The sequence below is a fragment of the Phoca vitulina genome, unplaced genomic scaffold (genome assembly GCF_004348235.1).
Source record: "Phoca vitulina isolate PV1807 unplaced genomic scaffold, GSC_HSeal_1.0 scaffold33, whole genome shotgun sequence".
Classification (NCBI taxonomy): Eukaryota; Metazoa; Chordata; class Mammalia; order Carnivora; family Phocidae; genus Phoca; species Phoca vitulina.
Window position 1 is genome coordinate 21,134,566 of NW_022589736.1, and position 23,054 is coordinate 21,157,619.

General features: G+C 35.0%; 1 protein-coding gene across 1 annotated transcript in view; it reads left to right on the forward strand.

The window, feature by feature from the left end:
* The window catches only part of PLXDC2 (plexin domain containing 2), a 469,270-nt gene that overhangs the window by 354,609 nt on the left and 91,607 nt on the right, over positions 1 to 23,054 (forward strand). The window contains exons 8-9 of the mRNA XM_032425793.1: positions 910 to 1,005; positions 1,196 to 1,277. Coding sequence (XP_032281684.1) covers positions 910 to 1,005; positions 1,196 to 1,277 — 178 coding nt within the window. The remainder of the gene's footprint in view (positions 1 to 909; positions 1,006 to 1,195; positions 1,278 to 23,054) is intronic.

Here is a 23,054-nt window from a genome sequence, read left to right on the forward strand (position 1 = left end):
TTCCTGTCATCACAGGCATTTTCAGAGCTAAATAAAATGCTGATAACATTACTTTTCCAATTCCATTTACCAAACTTCAGGCAAGCTCATTAGCATAAGGCTCAGGTCTTCTTTTAATAGATTTTAAATATATTTCATCAACAGTCTTGACTGTAATAAAATGTTTTTGCCGTGTTTATCTGATATTTAATTATTAAAGGTCATGTCAAAGTCTCCCGTCTAGCCTCTTCCTCAGGGATACTGTTGGATTTGCTGATGAATGATTATAAATTTGTTCATGCAATATAAGTTCTAATTATTAACCTTCCTCAGACATGATACTGTATATTTAATAAATACCAGTACTAAATTTTTAAGGTGATTTAAGTTCTGTTTTTCTTTTATTAAAGAAATTTCATTCTAAACCTGTAAAGCACTCAGACTCATCTTCTGGCAAAATAACTTTATTTAGGCTGTGATTTTTATTTATTTATTTTTTTAGGCTGTGAAAAATTTTTAACTGCTACCCATTCCTAAAGGACTCACTTTAGCTTTAGTTTTAAAAAATGGTGTCATCTTACCTTCTTGATTTTATGTCAGAATCTTTCAAAATACATAAATCTATTAAGAATATGTCTTCAGTATATCATAGGGAACAATGGGTTGGAGCCCCTGCTAGTGAAGTGAGGTATCTGGGACTATAATCAACATTTCAACTTAATTGATTAAAAAAAGACTTCTGGGTATATCAGTACGTGATTTTCAGGTTTTTTCTTATAATCAATCTCTTCACAGGGATTGATTATTTTAAATCTTCATTTTAAAACCAGCTTGGGTAAAAAGTATATCATTTCTACATTCATTATCAGATGTTGTTTTACAGGCAAAGACATCTTGAAAGATTATTTTTTTCTATTTTTGTTTTTACAGATGTTCGAAGAAGAACAATTTATGAATACCACCGAGTAGAGCTACAAATGTCAAAAATTACCAATATTTCAGCTGTGGAGATGACCCCATTACCTAGTAAGTTACCATGTGAACAGGGCTAAGTGGAAAGTTTAATGATCTGATCTGTTTATGCATAAGTATCTTCCTCCTGTGTGTATATGGGGGTAGGAGGGTGATTTTAATTTTGGTTGAGCAGTCTTTTTTTTTTAATTTCTCTCCATGCTGCCAATTAGTCTTGATAAACCTATTCTGTCCTGTTTCCTAGCATGCCTCCAGTTTAATGGTTGTGGCCCCTGTGTATCCTCTCAGATTGGCTTCAACTGCAGTTGGTGTAGTAAACTTCAAAGGTAAAAAAGAGTAATACAGAAAGTTTAAAATTTTTACAAAGACTTGTTGCTTATAACTCTTCCATTGAATTTTAGATGTGTCAGGTGTGTCATAATCGTATATATGAACAGATGTATACATGTAAAAAAAAACAAAACCCTTGACCAAAAGGCAAAAAAATGCTCAAGATTTTAGGGAATTTTAGTATTTTCCTTTGATCACTCAAAATTACCAAAAACCTTCAGAGTCAATAAAATAATTATCTGATATACATTTATTATCTCTATGGAGCTTAAACTAGATGGTGATTGTGATTTATAGGTCTATAAATTAATGCTCTTGGCCCATATTCTTCAGAAAACATGGCATGACATATCATTACTCTTAACAAGGACAGTGTATGCATGGTCACATGCACATTCTTAGTAAATTCCAGTGAATATCTCAAAGGTTACTGGTGAAGGTTAGAGATGTGGTTAAAGTTAGGGAATAAAGTGACACTAACCAACCTCTACAGAAATAGAATGTGTGGTCTGGTTTTTCATGAAGCGCAAAGAGGAGTTTTTAGTCCCTAGAGCTTTTCATAGAATGAATGATCATTTGTTGGAAATACGGAGCAAAGACTCAACTGTGTTTTGTTATTCACTCAATCATTTTGTGCATCAGTTATACCCCAAGCAGTGGGAAAGCAGCAGCAAATAATACAGATATGGTCCCTGTCCCCCCGCCCCCATAGAGTTTACAGTCTGTCTGGGAATAAGTCCCCTTCCACCTTCAGTCTATGAAAAGTTCTCCCCGCAGGTAAAGAACCGAATCTTCAGGCTCTTCATGTGTTCATGTTGCATCAGAGCTTCCTGTTGTGGACCAGCCTCTGTCTTACCTTCTTGCTGCAGCATTTGCTGTAATGATAGAGGCGTGGTCAGGAATACTTGAAACGTTATTGAAGTAAAAAGAATAGAATGCCAAGTCCTTGATAATAAGCTGTCGGAAACATGTTGGACTTGCTAACTTTGGGGCAACCAGTACAGTATTATGGTTAGAACAACATTATTTATTATAACCTCTGTTTTGTTTTCAGTGCAACCTGTTCCCGTAATTTCCTTTGTGCCATGAATGCCAAATAACAAAAAAGCAAGCAGGAGATTAACATTCTTAAAAATAGATTTTAACTTTCCTGTATCTCCAGAGTGGAAAGAACTGCTATACAATTAAGAGTTTGGGGACATTTATATTCATATATTGTTGACATTCCATAAAGATTACATGCACATTGGAAGTTATTCAAAATCGGTTTAGATGACAGCCAAAATACATCTCAGGAGATGCCATTTCAATATGTTTAGTTAAGTAATACAGAGCTCACACATGAAAAACTCCCAAAAGAATGAAGTAGAAGGCTCTGGCTTGAGGTGTGCACCTAATTCAAGTTCCAGTTCAGTGCTCACCTCCTTTGAGAAGTCTCCCTAACCCACAAGTCTCTGTGAGGTGCCCAGTCCCGGTGTTTCTCAGACATCCTTGGCAAAACTCCATCATCAGCAGTCACCATAGGTCTTATGGACACTTGCTCGTTTGTCTGTCTCCTTTGCTAGGCTGTGGCTTTATTGAGGGTGATTGGTCTTTGTATCTCCAGAACCTAAGAATGTACCTGGTACTGCAGAAAAACAGATGAATGAATGAATGAATGAATGAATGAGCATTAGGTTCCAAATGAAGGAATCATGATTAGATTTGTCTGGGAACTAAGGGTTTCTGAGGATGAGAGACTTTCAGTGCTGAAGCTAGGAGAGTCAAAGGAAAACCAGGAAAGTTAGCCACCCCAGGCAGATTACCATTAGGATAATTCTCAACTGAAACAGTATCGTTGTAAATGAAGGTTTGGGACACTAGTCTAGAAACATATCTTCCACCAACAACTTCATTATTTTTAAAAAATATTTTTGGTGGAAAATATATACATGTTTATATATTATATATATTATATTATACATATAGTATACATACATATGTATGTATAATGTAATGTGTAATAATACATATTATTATTACATGACATAATACATGTAATAATACATGTATTGTACATATAATATACATGTATATTATATATGTGTGTTTAAAATTATGTTTGAAGTTCCAAAACAAGCCATTTTGCATTGTTGCAAATGGCATTATATTAATACTTCCATGTTATTGAGAGATTTCTCTGCCAGACATTGTGCCAAGGAATTTTCAAATATATTTAGCTTGTGCAAAATTTTTACAGTGGGGGCATGTGAGGCTTACAGGAGCCAGATTGTTTGTGCAGGGTCTTATAGCTCTTAAGTGATAAGTTTGGACTGAAACTAGGTCTATGTGACTCCCGGCCTGTGGTCTTGACACCTCACCCGTCCTGCCTCACACCTGCCAGGCTGCAGATGCACTAAGCAAGTTAATCTTTGTCATTTCCTGAAAAGTAGTAGACATACTACTGAAAAATAAATATTTTTGTAATTGAGGCTGCAAGAAAATTGCATGGTTTTGAAATTGGCATAAAAAGAATGCAGAAGAGAATCGAACAAAGCATAAGACTTTTGTGTATTATTGAAAGCATCATTGTTTTAAAAAGATTAATTGAAAAAGGGAAAGTGGTGATGCCTATGAATAAGGAAGGAATTCATCAAAGAACACTACTTTAAAAACTACAAGTTTTCTGCATGTTACCATTTGGTGTTTTGCTGAATACCAAACACTGGTTTAAAATCTTGGATTTATTTTTAATTCTTCAGCAACTCAGTTATATACATATCAAAACCTGCTTAATTAATTGGTTTAACTATGGCTCATTGCACTTTTGTTCAATTTAATTTCCCCACTGCATTTTATTAATTCCTCCTTAGACCTGTGTGCTTCAAAACTTTGCTTTTGCTGCCCGGAAGCATTTCCCCAGACTTTAGAGCTTTTATTAACAAGTTCAATAAAACAAGAGAAGTCTTATCCTAAGCAGCACAAAAATTGCCTCTCAGATTTTTTTCTTCCATCCTTTTTACTCTCTCCTTTGTGCTCATTTACCCCTGAATGATAATCAGTTGGTGGTGATTATTGAACTCTCAAGTTCGGCTTGCTCTAAAAAGATAAGATAATTTTAATTGGCTTGTTTATTTCCTTTAATTCCTATTTTTCAGGAAGCAAAAACTAAGGCAAAATGTTTGTAATGGCTTATCCAAGGTCTAAAGGAATTTGAGTTATAGAACATTTAATGAGATCCATGATCAAAAATGTTTACTTACAATGGGTGGCCCATTACTTGTAGGTAAGAATGTTTTTGTTTCTTCACTGAAAATTGAGAGGACCTGAATCAACCACTTTCAACCATACCTCCTATTTTCACTCCTTCGACAAAAATTTCTGAGTGTCTTTGTGTTCAAGTTACTGTCCTAGATTATGAATTCAGTGGTAAACAAACTTCCTCATGGAGCTTACATTTTTAGCATAAAGAGAAAGAATTTAAGCAAATAGGTATGCAGAAAATAGAGTTGGCAGTGATGAGTGCTATGGCAAAAGAAATAAACAGAACATTATAAGGGAAAATATAGCAAAACCGATAAGAATAACAAGAGTTTATTTGTTGGTAACATGCTAAGCAACCTAGCTTCTTTGAAGGGACCTTGGTTTCATTAGCCTTCATCATCTGAAAGTCTATTTTTTAATTGAAAATATATTTTGGCTCTGGGCACTGGGTGGCTCAGTCAGTTAAGCATCCATCTCTTGATTTCAGCTCAGGTCATGATCTCAGTGTCTTGAGATCAAGCCCTGCATCTGGCTCCACACTGAGTGTGGAGCCTGCTTAGGACTTTTTCTCTCCCTCTCCCTCTGCCCCTCCTCCCGGCCCCCACCCCCTGCTTATGCTCACTCTCTCTCTCTCTCTCCAAAAAAAAAAAAAAAATATATATATATATATATATATATAATACATATGTGTGTGTGTGGTATATGTGTGTGTATATAAGTGTATATATATAGGCTCTTAAAATATTCATTCACTCATTCATGTACTTAAAAATGTATCGAATGCTTTCTACACTAATCTAAATAGCAAGCGCTAGTATAAAGACTGAGGTAGTTCAAACAATAATCAGGTATTAAAGCCAAAGCTTTCATGGAGCTTAGAGTTTAGCTTATTAAGCTGGAAAACAAAAAATTAATAATTAATTAAATTAATAATTAATTAAAAAGTCAGTTGATGATGAGTGCTCTGTTGAGTTTGAAAAAGCCAGTGGTTGCTCTGGACTGGGTGGCCAAGAAAGGTTTCTTGGAGGAAGAGACACTTAGAGCTGAATGATTGAGAACCAGCTACATCTACCCAGGTGAAGGCAAAGAGTATTTCAAAGGAACTGGCAAGTGCAGTGGCCCTACAGTGGGTTCAAGCCTGATCTGATGACGAAAGGAAGAAGTGCAGTGAGTTGGGAGCATTGAGGGTTGAGCATGAAGAGAGAATCTTATCAAATGAGATCAGGCAATTTGCAAAGCACCAAGACATGGAAGGCTTTGTAAGCCAGGAACGGTTTTATTTATTCTCAGGGTGAAGGGAAGCCTCTAGATTCTAGAACTTAAGCAGAGGAGTGATGTGTTAAAAATATTGCATTATATGTTAAAAATAAAATTCTGGGGATGCCTACCTGGCTCAGTGGGTAGAGCATGTGACTCTTGATCTCAGGGTCATGAGTTTGAGCCTCCTGTATGGTGTAGAGTTTATTTAAAAATATTAAAAATGAAACTCTGGCTGTTCCAAGGAGAATAGTTGTTTTTTGGGTGTGTGTGTGTGTGTGTGTGTGTGTGTGTGTGTAGAAAGATTGAAAAGGAAGAGAGTAGTAGAGAGTGTGCTCAGTAGTCTATAGGAAGAATGACAGCTGCTTGGACAAGGATGATAATTATGGGGATCAGGAGAGATGAATGAATGTGAGGTATATTTGAAAGGAGACAAATTACTTACTAATGGATTAGAAGTGAAGAAAGCAGGAAGGATAAGAATCAAGGCTGCTTTCTAGATTTTTATTTGAGTAATTTGGTGGATCCTGGCATTCATTTTTTGAGATAGATAGGATGGCACAAGAAATGGAGTCTGGGGTGGGGGGAAATAAAGAGCTTGGTTGGGGACAAGTTCAGTTTGAGACGTCTATCAGACTTCAAGTGGAAATGTTGAGTAGGTGGGAATATATAAGCCAGAAATTTCGGGAAGAGGTTGTGGCTGGACATTCAGATTGGAGAGTCATTATCATATAGATAGTATTTAAATTCATAGGGCTGAGTGAGATCAGCTATGCAGAGAGTGTAAATTGAAAATAGAAGAGATTCCAAGAGCTAGATAATGGCATGGCATAATGAGGTATGATGCTAATTTTTCATTATATAAAATTATTTTTTTTAAGATTTTATTTATTTATTTGACAGACAGAGACATAGCGAGAGAGGGAGCACAAGCAGGGGGAGTGGGAGAGGGAGAAGCAGGCTTCCCACCGAACAGGGAGCCCGATGCGGGGCTCGATCCCAGGACCCTGGGACCATGACCTGAGCCGAAGGCAGACGCTTAATGACTGAGCCACCCAGGCGCCCCTATATAAAATTATTTTAAAATACATTTGCGTACATGTCTGTATAGACAGAATACCTCTGAAAAAACACATTAAGAGATTGATGACAATATTTGCCTCTGGAGACTGGCATGAGGATGAGTATTACTTTTTATTATGTACTCTTGTGTATAATTTGAATTTTTGCCACATGGAGTTGAAGACAAAAGGAAGAATCAACAAAGGAGAAATGAGAGAACATAAATTCAAGGGGAGAAATGTAGCCTTACTCGTTTTAGTGTCTTCCACAGCACCTAACATCATGCCTAGACTAATATAGCAATCCAACACATACAGTTGGACTGATACATGCAAATGATCAAGGCCAGAAATTTGCACTTTCATGAGAATTCTAATTGGTCACTTTAGCTGTTCCCATCCATTGACTTTGTCAGTATCAACCCTATGGCTATAGTAAGGACTAAGCTGATGGTTAGCATAAAATGTCAATATTTATAATTAAGCAGGTTGAATACTGGGGAGTTAGTCTCCTGGTGTCTCAGTTTTAAAGAATTTTCCTCATTTTACTTACTTAGCCCTGATCAAAGTCATAGGACTACAGGTAAAAATTTGGAAATAAATACTTTCCATGATTCTACTCATCAAAAGAATAAATAGAATAGGTAAATCCTACTAATGGTAAAGACATGTAACTACTGAATACTAGTATCACATATTTACTTAAGAAGATAGATGAGATGAGGGAAAAGTGTTTTTGAATAACTGTTCTATATTTGTTTTGACCTGTTATTGCTATTACATTTCCTTGAACATACTATGGCACTGGCTGTTATTTTTCCACTGAATGAACTGAACTTCTTTGCAGTAACAAAAAGAAAAATAGAAAAAAAAGTATCATGTGTAGTATATTTCAAAAATCTTAAAGTATATAAAGTCAGAGATAGTGGCCAATAATTCATTAATGATGAAAAATGTATTATCAACCTAAATTAATTAAGGATGAAAAATTCTTTTTATATGGGCACAGCTAATTTTTTTGAAAATAGAATGTACTCATCATATGCTCATTTAGCTTACAGAAATTAAACTACCTAAGTTTGGGAGGAGAGAGAAATGGAGAGAACAAATTTAAATAATGCAGCCAATCCAACCTTTCCCCAATCAGTAATCTTACGCTTCTGAATAGGAGCACCAAGGAGACTTGAATATACCTATCTCCTTCGGTTTTATTTTGATGTACCCCTAAACACATAGGCACGTTTGCAGGATTGAGTGTAACTTTAGGGTTTAAGGAAACAACATATTTTTCATACCACATGATCCTAAAATAAAGCCAACAACTTCATCTACAATCAGCCAAAATCCAACAGTCCATACTGCCATTGGAGGAAGAAGTAGTTTTATTAAAAGAGTGGCAGGCTCCTGAAAGGGCTGTACTAAGGGAATTTCAAACATATTTTGACTCAGTGTGATTTTTACCTATTTACTCACCTCCATATCTAGCCCTCAAGTAAGGTGCAACTCCACTGTAATCCTCAGAGGGCCATATAAAGCATTCTGTTAGTCTGATTTAGTTGTAAGTCTTAATTTAGTCCAAGATTTTAAGATTGAAAAGAGAGGATCAGAAAACCCACAATTGTCGAATGACATTCCATGTATTCTTAGAATATATGGCCCACTCTGAAATTTGTAAGATTAAGATTAATCAGCAGGGTATAATTATACCTGCTTAAATGTACCTTTTATATCCTGGGCAAAGCCATAGCCTATAACCCTTTTGAGAGTATGGTCGAAGTTCATATTCGAGGCTACTAGTATACTACACATTTACATGATTCTTTCACATAAGGAAATCCATTGGCTTTGGTGATAAGGTGTGAAGTCCAGATCTAATAAATAGCAGCTATTTGGGAAGTCCAGCAGCCCTGATCCAAAATTAATTAAAACTGTAGGCTTATTACCATGAATTGGGGTAAAATAAAGTTCCACTCCGAAATGCACAGAATTTCAGATGGACATTTAGAACTCACCAAGCTTTAAGAATTTTAAATAAATTTTTGTTGATCTATGTTTCATATGCTGACTCTCTTTCAAGCTGAAATCACCTCCATCTGTTTATTAGAATTACAGATTAGTAATATTTTGATAGCTGAAAATGTTACCATTTTCAATAAACTGAATGTCAGGTTTAAATGCAAAATATGAAGTTATTTATAACTAACATAATCTATTTTTGTCTTTGATAGAAAGTTATATCCTTACTGAAATATCAGATCCAACAGAATTATTTAATTGATGAAAAATTAATTGGAACGCTTTATTGTCATGCTGCCTAGTCATGATAGACAGGAAGAAGAGAATGCTATCATTTCTGATTGAAGGCATCAGAGAAACAGTTATCTTTAATTATATACTCAGCAGCAATGGTAAGGTCTGAAAAGGCCTGAAAACTGGTCTGAAAGTGGTGAGCCCAGTAGCCCAAGTCTAGACCAAATGAGTTTCTTTCTCTTCATTGAGTTCTTATTACGTGTACTGGGTTTTCGGTGTCAGGGAGAACCAGCCAGCCAACGTTCAGGAGGAGCCCAGAAGTGAGGAAGCATTCCTCCGTTATTCAAAAGGAATCAAAATTCCCTAAATGCATAGTAGAGAGGCATTCATGTTTTGTTGTCCTAAGGGGATTAGACTGGATGTCTGAATACCTAATGGCCCAGCCAACAGTTAGCTGATCTTGGACAAATCAATAAACTCTTTGACTTTACATCCTGAGATGTGAAATACATATCTCATCTAGACATATTTGATTCTTGTATTCTTTAATTCTGAGTGGCCCTAGGTTCAGTAATTTTCAATTATTAGTACAGTTAAAAATTGCCCCAGGAGCCTGTTAAAATGCAGATTTCTCTGAATCTCACCAAGGGATTCATAGTCAGTAGGTCCAGAGTGGAGTCCAGGGATTGAACTTTTCAATGAACCTCTTCAGGGGATCCTGAGGTAATCTGAGACAAGCACAGTGGAAAGGCTGATCTTGTATCAATGGGCTGCGAGTCTTGTGAGCCTGCAGTGGTTACACCAAAGTTGTGTGAAAACACTTATCCTTACTTTGGAATAGAGAAATATAGAAAAAAAAATTGAAGATAAAAATATTTGTTTTTAGGTGTTGATAAAAGAAAGCAAGTTTTTGGATAAGTACAGTGTATGCAATAAATAAATGAGGAGATTTGGGAACACTGTTAGCTAGTTAAGATCATTGGAACATCTTTGATTTCTGAATTTTTATTAAATCACTGCTACTAAAACAGTGAAGAAATTCACTGTTCTAAAGGAACTAAGGTGCTTCTAGAAATTCCATACAGCCAAGATAATTGTTTCAGATGTGCAATGTTCATAAGAGGTAAATTGAATTTGAATTTATTTTAGTGCAATTTATAATCCTTTCAAATTTACATAAAGAATCTTAGCATGTCAATTAATTAGCATGTTCTGAAATACAGCATAAAAAAATTGTTCTTTTAAGAATACAAAATTAAAGTCTATTTTTTTCTTTTGAGCATTCCAAGCCTAGCTAGCTTTAACAGAGGTGTACTAATTCTTTTTGTGTGAATTAATTATAACCGTGTAATAAGCTATGATGTTATTTTATCCATTACAGAAAGCATTTTGAAATATACTCTGATATAGAGAATAATTTTGAAAAGATCCATAAGATACTAGTAACAGGGTTGACCTTTGGGGAAACTGCCATGAATTGGAAATTGGCATAAAGAGAGATTATTACCATTTCATCATATTTCCTTTTGAAGAGTTTGAATTTTTGTCACATGTACATATTACCTATACTGAACCAATCAATCAACAAACAAATATATATTTTTAAAACAAAGTTATTTTAACACATACATTTATGTGTTAAAATAAAGTAACTAGGAAATTTTGGATACTCTTTCAGAAAATTCTGAAGTTAAACTTTCAGGAGTAGAAAATTATCAATTCTTTTTTTTTTAAGATTTATTTATTTATTTTGAGAGAAAGAGAGATGGAGAGAGAGAGAGCCATGCATGTGTGCACAGGGGGAGGGGCAGAGGGAGGGAGTCATCAAGCAGACTCTCCACAGAGCCTGGAGCCCAACGTGGGGCTTGATCTCCTGACCCATGAGATCACGACCCATGGGATCAGGACCCAAGAGATCACAACGTGAGCCAGAACCAAGAGTTGGACGCTTAACTGACTGAGTCACCCAGGCGCCCCTTATCAATTCTGAATATATAGGCTGCCTTTCTTTCCTCTGGAGAGATGGCATTGGATTTATTAGCCTTTTGGATATAAAACGCATGTAATTCTATTTATTTTTTTAAAAAAGTATTGAACTATGTTTTCGTCTATCTTTTCATCTATCAATCATCTATTTTGCATTTTGGCCTCGTCTCCTTTTTGCCACTGGCCATCTGCCAGTCTCTGAAGATGGTTGTGAATACAGAATAGGCACCAGCTTCCTTTTTTCCAAACTCAAAAGCAACAGGTGCTTGAGCCTAGTCTCCTGATAACCAAGTCCCACCTGAAATATCAAGGCATTCTTTTAAGTTGTCTTTGATTTTCTAGTCAGTGAATGGTGTGTTTGCGTTCCATCTGAGCACCATTTGGCAAGCTAGAAATCTGTAGAATTATTTAGTATCACATCTGTTTATAGCTGCTTTTTCAAGATTAACCAAGTGATTTTAAAGTTTTACTTATGTTTTAACCAGCTGTGGTGACTGCACTTTATCTGGTTATAATTTGGAAAATTGAACGTCAACAAATGCAACCTAAAAACATATATGGAGTATCTAAAAATGGGGCATTTTAGTGCTAAATTACATATTCCATTTCCTTAGCTTGCTTGCACTAATGTAGTAATGAGTTCCCCTGGAAATAATTAAAAGTTAATTGTCCAAGAATGAGATTGATTTTGTTCAATTTAAAAACAGTAGGTGCTAAATTATTATGAAAAAAATATCCATAAAGGACAAGGAAATAAAAATTTAAAAGCAAAAAACAAAGTTCACAGTTAACTTCTGTTAAAAAAAAATTGACATGACTGTTGAGTATCAGGGAGCCTCAGATTAATATTCATATTGAAAAGACTGACATTATGGTAAAAAAGAAAAATTTTAATAAGTAGTTTATGGTTTAATTATTTGTTTTTTTGGGAATCTAATGTGAAAATATAGAAAGACATTCAAAATACAATGTTTGTACTCCAGCCAGCTCTTTAAAGACTTATGTAAGAAAATGATTAAAATGTCACTGACATTGGATGTCATTGGATAGGATAGTTTCTGATTTTTTGCTTTCTGCTAAAATCTACCCGCAAGAAAAGTTGAAATATGACTATGTCCTATATCTTGGTATGAACATGCTACTTAAGATATTTATGAAATTTTCTAAATGCTAAAGAGTTTATTTACTGTCAAGTCCTGAGTCAGAGATACAGTCTTCCTGCCCAGAGTTTTGAGGGAAATTTTATGATAGGAATTCTGTCATTGGTGGAAAAGTGCAGGAAATACAGTAATTCAGCAATGTGTGTAATAGTCCTGTTATTTCTTTGTTTTTTTTTAAGATTTTATTTATTTATTCATGAGAGACCGAGGCAGAGGGATAAACAGGCTCCCCACAGAGTAGGAAGCCCAATAGGGAACTTGCTCCCAGGACCATGAGATCATGACCTGAGCCGAAGGCAGACACTTAACCGACTGAGCCACCCAGGCGTCCCTATTGCTTTGGTTCTCAGAACATCTAGGTAGTGCTACTCTAAAGGTGTATCTTTTTATATAATTATAGCAATCTGACTAAGCTGTTATCCATCATTAGGGAAAGCGAAGAAGGGTGTTTCAGGATAAAATAAGATTTATTGGTTGAACAAGATTAGCATTCAAATTTTCCTTTTCTGCGCTACGTTGAAGGGGATTTGCCAATTCTGGATTAGTGAGACTCATTTTTTTCTCCTTCCTAGAGGGCCACTTTTTTTCCGCCTCTCATCTCTAGAATGTGTCCTTCAGTGACAATTCACAGTCAAGGGGGAATGATTCTCCATGAATCATGACCTTGGCTGTAACAATTTCTAATGATAGGCTGTCCTAAAAATACACAGGTTTTATATTCCTAAAATAACATCTCTGACCACCAGATAAGACCTCTGTATTGACCTGTACCCCGATCAGAATTCGTTTCTCCCTTCCCTGCACTTTGTTAGCACACAGGTTTATTTTATCTTTGCCCAGATTTTCTACCACAGCTGCTGCTGAATCACATGAGCTTTGAAAGCAAGGACAGGGGGTTTGTTTTAAGAGTGAGAATGCTTTACATACAGAGGTGCTTAACAATTCTAATAGCTACATTTTATTCTGTATTTACTATATGTCAGGCATCACACGAAAGCCTTCATTTCCACTAAAGTCTTTTAATTCTTTCATCTCATCCAATCCTTGGTCTGTAAAGGACCATCCATAGGTAAGTGTTCAGTTCCCTGTTTCATAGATTCAGGAAATGAGAAATGAGGAAGGTTGAGGAGCTTAGCCCACGTCACGAAACTAGTAACTAGTTTAAATCCTGGTGGAGCCAGGATTTAAAATAAAAGTTTTTTTAAAGACGGAAGGTTGGGGAGATGAAGGAAAAAAAGAAATGCTAGGGTTGAAATTTCTTCTTAAGGCTTCCATGCCTAGTGTTAGCACATGTAGCTTTGCTAAGTAATCCAAAGCTGATATCCATCAGGAAAGGGGAAAAGGCCCTTCCTTTGCCTACCAAAAGGGTCTTATTAGCTAATTTACACTAACCTCTTTCAAAACTTATTTGAATTGTTTGTTGTAAAAGACACATACAAAGTTTCCTTTAACAATAATTGAGGTTGTATTTGTGCAAAGTGCACAATTGGCAAGACAGAGTCCTCAGGGAAAAATAAATAAATAAAAACCAGGAATTGGGAGAAAGTAATAAAAATAGCACATAGAGTTCTAATGGGGAAAAAAAGATTTGTGAGTAATCCATTAAAATTGCATACAGCAAAAATGGTATATAAAGAATTTATTTCTCAGAGAAGAATTAGTCCTGTATCGCTTTTTTCTGTGTCAAGCTTTCTACTCATCTATCAAAGATGGAGTATAAATAGACCTCTGCACCACTTCAGACTCATGCACTCAGTGTATGAAAGAGACGGTGATCCTTGATGCCGTATTTCAAAGGCATGGGTATAAAATACTTCAGAGACTTAAATTTTAGTATGCAAGCTTAAACTTAGATAGTCTCAAATAACCAAGTGAGCAAGAACATGCACATGAATGGAGAGAAATATATAAGAAAACTTGACCTGAAAGGCTGACTGTAGTCGAACACAGTATTTGTAAATAGAGATGCCTGCGAAGTGTGAGCATCAGCTATGCTCCCCAAGTCCACATGCACAGTTTTCTCTGGACAGGCGGGCGTAGGCCTGTTGTCCCCATGCCCCATTTCTTTCCGTCTCCTCCCCCTCTCAAAAGTGTAGCGGTTGCCCCCTAAGTTCTACTGTCATCTTCCCTAATACCACCTTGGGAATCCTTCTAACTGCATTTGTATATTCAGGACCTGAGGCAGAGGTAGAATCCCTATATTAGTTCCACTATTCTCCATAAAGGAATTCCTGGGAGATAGACCATACGGCTCCACAAGCCTGAAGTATTTATCTATCTGCCCTTTTATAGGAAAAGTTTGCCAGATCAATGGAAGACATATAACAAATACATTTAATGGAAAAAATAAAATGTGTATTCTGAATAAATTACTTTGGAAGCAAACATTGACTATCTGGTTATGTCACTGAAGTAACAGCGACACTGGGATAAATCAGATAATTCTAATGATTGTCACCAAAGGAAACAACAGGCAGTAAATGAAGGACAAGGTCAAACTAACATGACAAGGTCAAACTACCATCATAGTGTGTAAAAATAAATACTAAAAAAGATTTTGAAGACCAAATTGATGGATCTTGTGAGCTGAGAGAATAACGTGAAGATTTGGGTCTAGATATCATTCTGCATTTGTTTGTATAGCTTTTGCTATAAATATTTTTTTTAATCTGGCTTAAAGGGGTGTGCTCTGAAATACTAAGCCAGTTTCATTAAAAGCAAATCTGAAGAGAAAAATCACATATCCAAGAATGTTTCTGTTAACATAAGGTGACACTAACTGTATTTTATGAAGCAGAAAATTGCTTTACACCCAAATTCTTAAAATCCTTCTCTCTTTTTTTTTTTTTTTGCTGCCTTTAATAAGACATAGAACATTTGTACACATGAGCTGTGTAAAACTCTAATAGAATTAGCATTTAGTAATTTGATCTTTTATATGCCTGGCAAATCTGATGTAGAATAAAGCAAGGAAATAAGCAGAACACTATTTTATGACCAGAATCATTCCCTAAAGTGGAATGAATTTACTAATACATTGTTGGTAATCTGCAAAAGGAGCCGGTGCAATCTTAGAAACAGACCCTTCCAGGTGACCTCACAGATTTACCATGAGGAGAGAATAACAAAAACTTAAAAAGAAAACAAAGCCTTATATACTAAAAGCCACTGCTAAAAATATACGTAGTATTTTTTTTAAGCATTGATATTACAACTAACACTTCAAGAGGCAACTTGAACTAAGCTATATAAATATACATGTATTTCAAAATTGTCTCACGTGTAGTTTTAAAATAATAAGAAAATCATTGAAACAACTCTAGAAGTCTTAGAAGTGTTTCCACGAAAATCAATTTACTTTTACTTGGAATTATCACTCTTAAGACTTTAGAAGATGACACTGAATTTACCAGGAGCTGAAGATACAAATGGAGACATACAATGTTCTTTAATCAAAATAAAGTGATGAAAGGGAACAATGACTCTTTTCAAGGTTGAATGATTAATGTAAACGAATATGGACCACTACACGTGTATAAAAGGTATTCTGTGTTAACTCAGATCCTAGAAAAGTTATTTCACAAATATAATATCTTTTGAAGAATAAATGCACATTATCAAAAAATCATTAAACAGATACCTTTTAAGAAACAGTGTTCTGCTGGTCAGGCACTATTATCTGACATTAAAATGCCTTAAATTACATCTTCTAGGCACATGCAGAGAGAAAAAGAAAAAAACTGCTTCTCTTCTTGGAGTTCCTGTCAATATTATATTATCATATTTTAAATGAGCTCATAGTACATGTCTGAAAGGTTTAATTACATTGTAAAATACAGTGATAACAAGCCTAGATTAATTAATGGGGTGAGGTGTACAAATGATTTAATAAAATGATTTTCAACCTTTTTCTTCTCAAGCAGGAGAAACATTTTTGAAAAATGAAACTACAAATACAAAACAGATAAAATTAGATCTGGCTGGGGGTTCACAGCCATGCCTTCCATCTCCTTCTCACCCAGGACATCAGTCATTGAAGGCCTCTGCAACACCAAACCCTGAATTCTGGGCAAAGCTTGAAAATCTGTGATTAATGCAGGTTTTCCTGGTTAGAAATACTAACCTTCCTAATCCAGCCATTCTTTCTGAAGATCATTTGCAAGGACCCAAATCTACTGTGATTAGAAACACTTTATCTCTTAAGCAATGAGAGAGACAGACGGAAGAGAGAGAGACATGGAGTTGTCTGGATCAGATTATTGGTTACTCTTCCTGAAAAGATGGTGACACATATAATGGTCTCTTGTATCCCTTATAGTCCTTTCCTAAAAGTTTATGGTTCAAAACGGGGGTAAAGTTCATGCTATGGTTCTCTGAGAGACTAGAAATGCCATCTTCATCTGTTTCTCTGCAAATGTCAGCATTCTCAGTAAAATTGTGAAACTGTTTTACATCAGAAGTTAAATTAGGACAAAGACCTCTTTTTTTGATGAGACAATTGGCTCATCAAAGGGATTTCTAATCCCTTGACAGAGTCTAACTTTGTTATCTTGGCAGAACAGAGGTGACTTGATTCATGCATCGTTGATGTTCCTCAGGAAGGCAGACAACTCTGAAAGACCAGGAACCATTAATCTGAGCACCATGGAATAAAAATTTATTGGTGAAAGGATAGCATTTTACTGAGGCTCACAGCACACCTAAACCCATAAGTCTTTATGTTCCTTTTTCTGAGCCAACCTCAAAGTAAAAGTCACTGCTCTGTCCACTTTTATGCATTTGAAAGTGCCATTTAAGTATAACACTTGGTATGAAGTCAAGAGATTTTAAGAAAGGGTGTCAAAAATTGGAATCTTGAAGCATCCAGTAGTTTTATTTGTGACTGTTAGCTTCAGTGGCTCACAGCCATGAGGAGCAATCTTTTTTTTTTTTTTTTTTTTTTCCTTTACCACAAGATTCAACTCTCACTTCTATTGTAGCAAGATAGCAAAGTTGAATGCTTGGCAAGAAATATTTAGATTCTGAAAAAATTCATTCATCAGAAAGAGAAGATTTCTCCTCTTTGTTTAAGATTCTTTGCTTTTGTGGCTAAAGAAGCTGGGTCAGGACTTGGAGAATATCAGATTTCAGTTTTGAAACTGATTCAGTTTCAGTTACAATGCCTTTTTCTCAGTAAACACTTTTGATAGTGCTAAGTGCAATGGAGGGTAAAAAGGCATAAAATAGCTCACATTTATCAAGCACCTATTATGTCAAACACCGAAAGAGCACTTCATCTATATTATCCTGTTTAGTTCTCACCAAAACACAGGGAAGGTTGATTTTACAATCTCCATTTTACAGAAACTGAATCCCCAATAATAACTTGCTATTGTTCACAGAGTTAAGACCTGAATCCAGTTTTATGTATGCAATTCTAAAACTCATGCACTTTTCACTAAATAATATAGCCCTAAGTTTTTGCAGTAGTCAAATGCAAATAATTGTGAGGAATATTGCCAGGCTGGGGTGAGAATTACATAACTGACTGTCTTTAAACACATGTCAACTATTAACTTGCTCCAACACTGTAACCTCGACTTCCTTCCCTTTCTTTTCCCCATATTCCCATATTAAATGAGACAGTGTTTTGCTTTGTTTTTCTGAAAGTGCCCAGTAGCCTGTTGAAAATTATTAACCAAGTTATTAATTATTAATTCAAGTCTAGAGACTCCATTACTCTTAGTGCCCGGATTCAGAAAGAGAGTTGAGTATGGCAAGGGAAGTTTTCTTTTCTAATGTGATACAAGGGGCTGTGCTCCCAGTTTCTTCAGGATGTGCTAATATGTTGCCCAGATACAAGACCCCAAAGTTGCACATTTAGTTAGGTGGAAAATAACATTGTTTTTTGAATGGAATTCTCATTTTACAATCATACATTCTAAAAGCTATAAAATTATTAATTTCACTCTTAGAAATAATTACCTCCTAAAATAAAAACTGTATAACATCTTATTCATGTATACATAATTGGAAGAAACAAAATAAAACTATTTAATTGTCTTAACAGTCTTCCTTCAATTACCATTCCTCAGCCTCAGATTATCATTTATCTTCTTTAAAAGTTACGGTGTTTCTAAAGGAGTTGGAAATCTTTCATGAATAAGGAACCAAATTGTTAAAACATGTTTTCAGCCAGACTTATATTAGTTGCCAAAGACATATTTAAGATCAGTCAATGAAGAAATATTATCTTCATAATGTTGGGATAACAAGTTTGATCTTAAATGTTAATAGCCCCAGGTAAACTGAAGACTTCATCTCTAACTGTATAACTTTTATTGGATAACAAAGGTTGTGTCCTCAGGCTAGGAGCTGTAACCTTGATTGCACTTGGGAGAAGAATAATCCTCCATCGTGGCACTTCCTTTAGAAGGCAGTGTGGGTTAGATCTCATAGAAGGGAAAGCACCAAGGAAACCCCAACAGCTGCTCTCCTCTTCAAATCGTGGAGCAGATTAGTTCTGAAACTGACTATGTTGACAGATGCTGTATGACCATGGATGCCTGGTTTCATGTGGTAATATGTACCATCTCAGGGTTTTAAAAAGAGGAATACCTCAACTTTAATCTTTTTAGTAGCCTTCAATTTCCACCCCACTCAAAAAGTTTACCCATTTAAGTCTAAACATTTAACCCTAAGATATTCTTTGGGTTTTTGCTGACTTTTTCATTCTATTAGTAAAATCATTACTTTTCAACCTTCCAAAATCATAATAAATATTACTTTGTATCTCTAATGAGGGTTGTTATGAGTCTCAGCTGTTTACTAATTCTTCTATAATCTGGTCTGGCTGCCTTATTTTTGCCACTTAATCAAGCTATGAGTGTTAACTTCTCATTTTACTCTGCACTCATATAGGAAAGACACAAGGCAGGAAGCAATTAATGATTTGACATTCTCCCAAAACTTCACTTTCTAGGATTCTAACTTCTCCTTGCCTCTTCAACTATATAGTACCTTGTTGATTAGAAGAGATGAGAGTAGCCATTTTGTCTTGTTTCTTATGTTGGGAAGAAAGCATTCACTCTTTCATCATTATGTGTGATGTTAGCTATAGATTACTTATAGATATCCTGTATTATTTATGATTATAGAATTTTGAAAACCCTAATAGTTAGGAATCAAAACCCACAGACCTGAAATAATTAAAACATGACCAAATAATAAATTCATTCCATGTTTTAAAGAAATATATTAATACAATTAATAGCACTGGTAATGAAGATCATTTGCTCATCTTGACAGAGGAAAAAATATTTGATAAAATCTAACATTTTTTTCCTAAGTAAAAAAGCAGATTGAGATAGAAGGAAGTGTATTAACATAACAATAAGCATTACTTGACAACAATGGAAAAAATATACTGAACATTGAAGCCCCAGAGACATTCCAATTAAAATAAAGAAGAAAGGAAGGATGTGATTATTACTGTTATGTAATAGAATTCTGTATTTCTGGTTAATGCACAGAGAAAAGAAACATAAATAAGAGACATGACTATTGGAAAGGAGAAGCAAAGTTATTATTTATAAATAAAGGTACCAGTTACAAAATAACTACACAAAAATCAATAGCTTTCCATGTCAGAAATAACCATTTAGAAAATACAATGATTAAAGCTCTTTAACAATAGCAGAAATAGATAAAATAATTACTAACAAACTTAATGTGTAGGCCCTATATAAGGGAAACAATTAAAATTTGATGAGGCCCTTAAAAGAACACCTGAAAAAACATTTTATGGATGGAAAGCTAGAATGTAATAAGATGTCAATTAATACCACATTAATTCTACCAAATTCACATAGGACTGCTATTTGGAACATTAGAATGTGATTGTAAAAGTCACAGAAAGAATAAATGAATGAAACTACTCAAGAAAAAGTTTAAAATAAGATCAATGATGGAAGACTTAAAAACTACTAGGTATTAAATTATGTTATAAAAAACTATAATGATGAAATCATCATTACAAGAAGGAACAAAGCAATCAATGGAAGAGTGTATAATTTCAGAAGTAGAGCTTAGCATATGAGTTTATTATGTAAGAAAACAGGCAGCTCCAAACAATGGGTAAAGATCTATTCAAAAGGGGTGCCTGGGTGGCTCAGTCAGTAAGCGTCTGCCTTGGGTTCAGGTCTCGATCCCAAGGTTCTGGAATCCAGCCCCTGGGACCCCTTGAGCCCCAAGTTGATTGAGCCCTTGGAGCCCCCCATCAGTTGGGCCCCTTGAGCCCCGTGTTGGTTGGTCAGGCTCCCTGCTCAGTGGGGAGCCTGCTACTCACCCTGCTTATGCTCTCACTCTCTCTTTCTCTCTCAAATAAATAAATAAAATCTTAAAAAAATAAAATCTATTCAACAAATGATCCTGGGACTCTCAGCCATCTATTTTAATAAAATTTGTATATTTAGATTTGGTTCTTCACACCATATACCAAAATAAATTTAGAATAGATTAGAGAAGTAAAAGTAAAGAATGCAATAATGGACTAACTAGAAGAGAGTATGGCAAATGTAGTGCCAAATTTAATGCCAAAGTAGTGGAGGCCTTTCTGAGCAAAAAAGCAAAGAAAGAAATCTTGCAAGGAAAGTTTGAAAAACAAACACCACAATGTAAAAATACAAACTGTTGTATGACCAAAAAAATCATATTTAGAATAGAATGGCAAATTATAGACAGGTGATACAGTTAACAGAATTTCGTGCTCTTAGTTCATAGAAATCCTGTAAAAACAAAACAAAACAAAAAAAACCCAGTCAAATAAAATAGGGAAAATAAATGAATACACTATTTAAAAATGTAGAAATAAAAAGTTAATAAACATGTTTTAAAAGTTTATACTCACCTGTAATAGAAGAAATGCTCATTAAAGTAAGATATATCATTTTTAATGCATCAAATTGCAAAAAGAATGATGATGAATATTTTTATAAGGTTTAAATGACATGTGGTATTCTCATACATAGGTTGAGTAAATTTTTTATAAAGCCATATAATGGAATATACACTGTCATTAAAAATTAACTCTCAAGGGATATTTATGGACATGGAAAAATGTCTAGGCTATACTATTAACTGTAGAAAAGCAAGCTATCATATGTTATGATTCAATTTGATTAATACATAGGTGTAAGCAAAGGTATATTAAATAAGTCTGGGTGGGAAATGAAATTAATGATATTTTAGCATTGAGATAACACCTTCTCTGCCACATGTATAAAGGACAAGATTCTGGATATCAGATGACTTGAACCCAGTTTTCCATCTGAAACTCATCTCCAAAACAAAGTTCCTGCATTTTGCAACTAACTATTCTTATTGGCATTGGATTATGATTCTGAGCTGCAACTAACATCAAGAGCTGTTATTAAGAGACAACAAATTTGGGGCACCTGGGTGGCTCAGTCAGTTGGGTGTCTGACTCTTGATTTCAGCTCAGGTTTCCATCTCAGGATTGTGAGTTCAAGTCCTGCACTGAACTCCACATTGGGCATGGAGCCGGAAGGAAGGAAGGAAGGAAGAAGAAAGAAAAGGGAGGGAGGAAGGAAGGAAGACACAACAAACTTCACATTCTTGCATATTAGATTGATGTAAAATTTCATAATTTGTCCTACAGTGTTGTCTCCGTAATACATCACTGTGTACTTAGGTTCATCTGTCATTCCTAGCGCTCTATGTAATGAGTGGTTCAGGCATGAAAATTCTGGAAAATTTTAAGATCAGGTTTCTCAGTTTTAGAAGAAATGGTTTTAGAAGTGAAGTCATCCATCTCATGCCTGAAGCCAATTAGGAACAACAGGAATGCCCTATATGGGAAATAAGATAGAATTGTTTTACTAATTTTTTATTGAGAATAATTATTATAATCAACATTTTAAATTTTATGAACTTTTCCAATTACATTTTTTAGTATTTCAAAACAAAATAATTTCCTTATATATTATAGTTTCATACTACCTATCACCTATTTTACCCAATGATAAAATGTGTTATTAGTTATAATCGTGGCTGGTTATCATTATATATCATTATACTTGTCTCTCATCTAAAATACTTCTGCTTCTTTTTAAAACATCTTTCCATTTCTTTGATGCTGCAGGATCATTTTTCATACTTCTAGACTGTGACAAGAAAATTTACTAAATGAACAATTGATTTTTCCATTAAGATAACACACCCTGTTAAATACACATAAGGCTAACAAGGACCATTTAAATCATGAGACACCTTGATGAGGTATTTGCCCTAGTCTTCAGAATTTTACAGATCTTTACTTTTTATATAATAAACTAGAACAGAGGCCAGCAGACTACAGGAAGTGGGCCAAGTTTGACCCACTTCCTGTTTTTATAAAGTTTTATTGGAATACAACCACACCCATTTCTTAGGAATTTGTGGCTGCTTTTGAGCAGTGGCGGAGGTAAGTAGAACAGAAACTATATAGCCTGCAAAGCCTAAAATATTTACTGTCTGGTCCTTTTTCAGAAAACATTTGCTAACTCCTCATCTAGAAACTAATTCCTAACCAAGTCTTAAGATTCTGTGAGGTTTCTTTCCTAAATTCTCTTTTGCAGATATTTCATCTCAATGGTGAAACGACATGTGTTTAATTGTGCAGTAAGAGATGCACTTTATGTTTAACCCTTATGTATGCATTTTAACACTTACTCTACTTCCTTCACCTGAATATATTACCCTTGCAAAGTAAGTCATATTTCTGAAACCCTTTCTATAGAACTGAGGTAAGTTAGAGAGAGACAAAATTTACACTTTA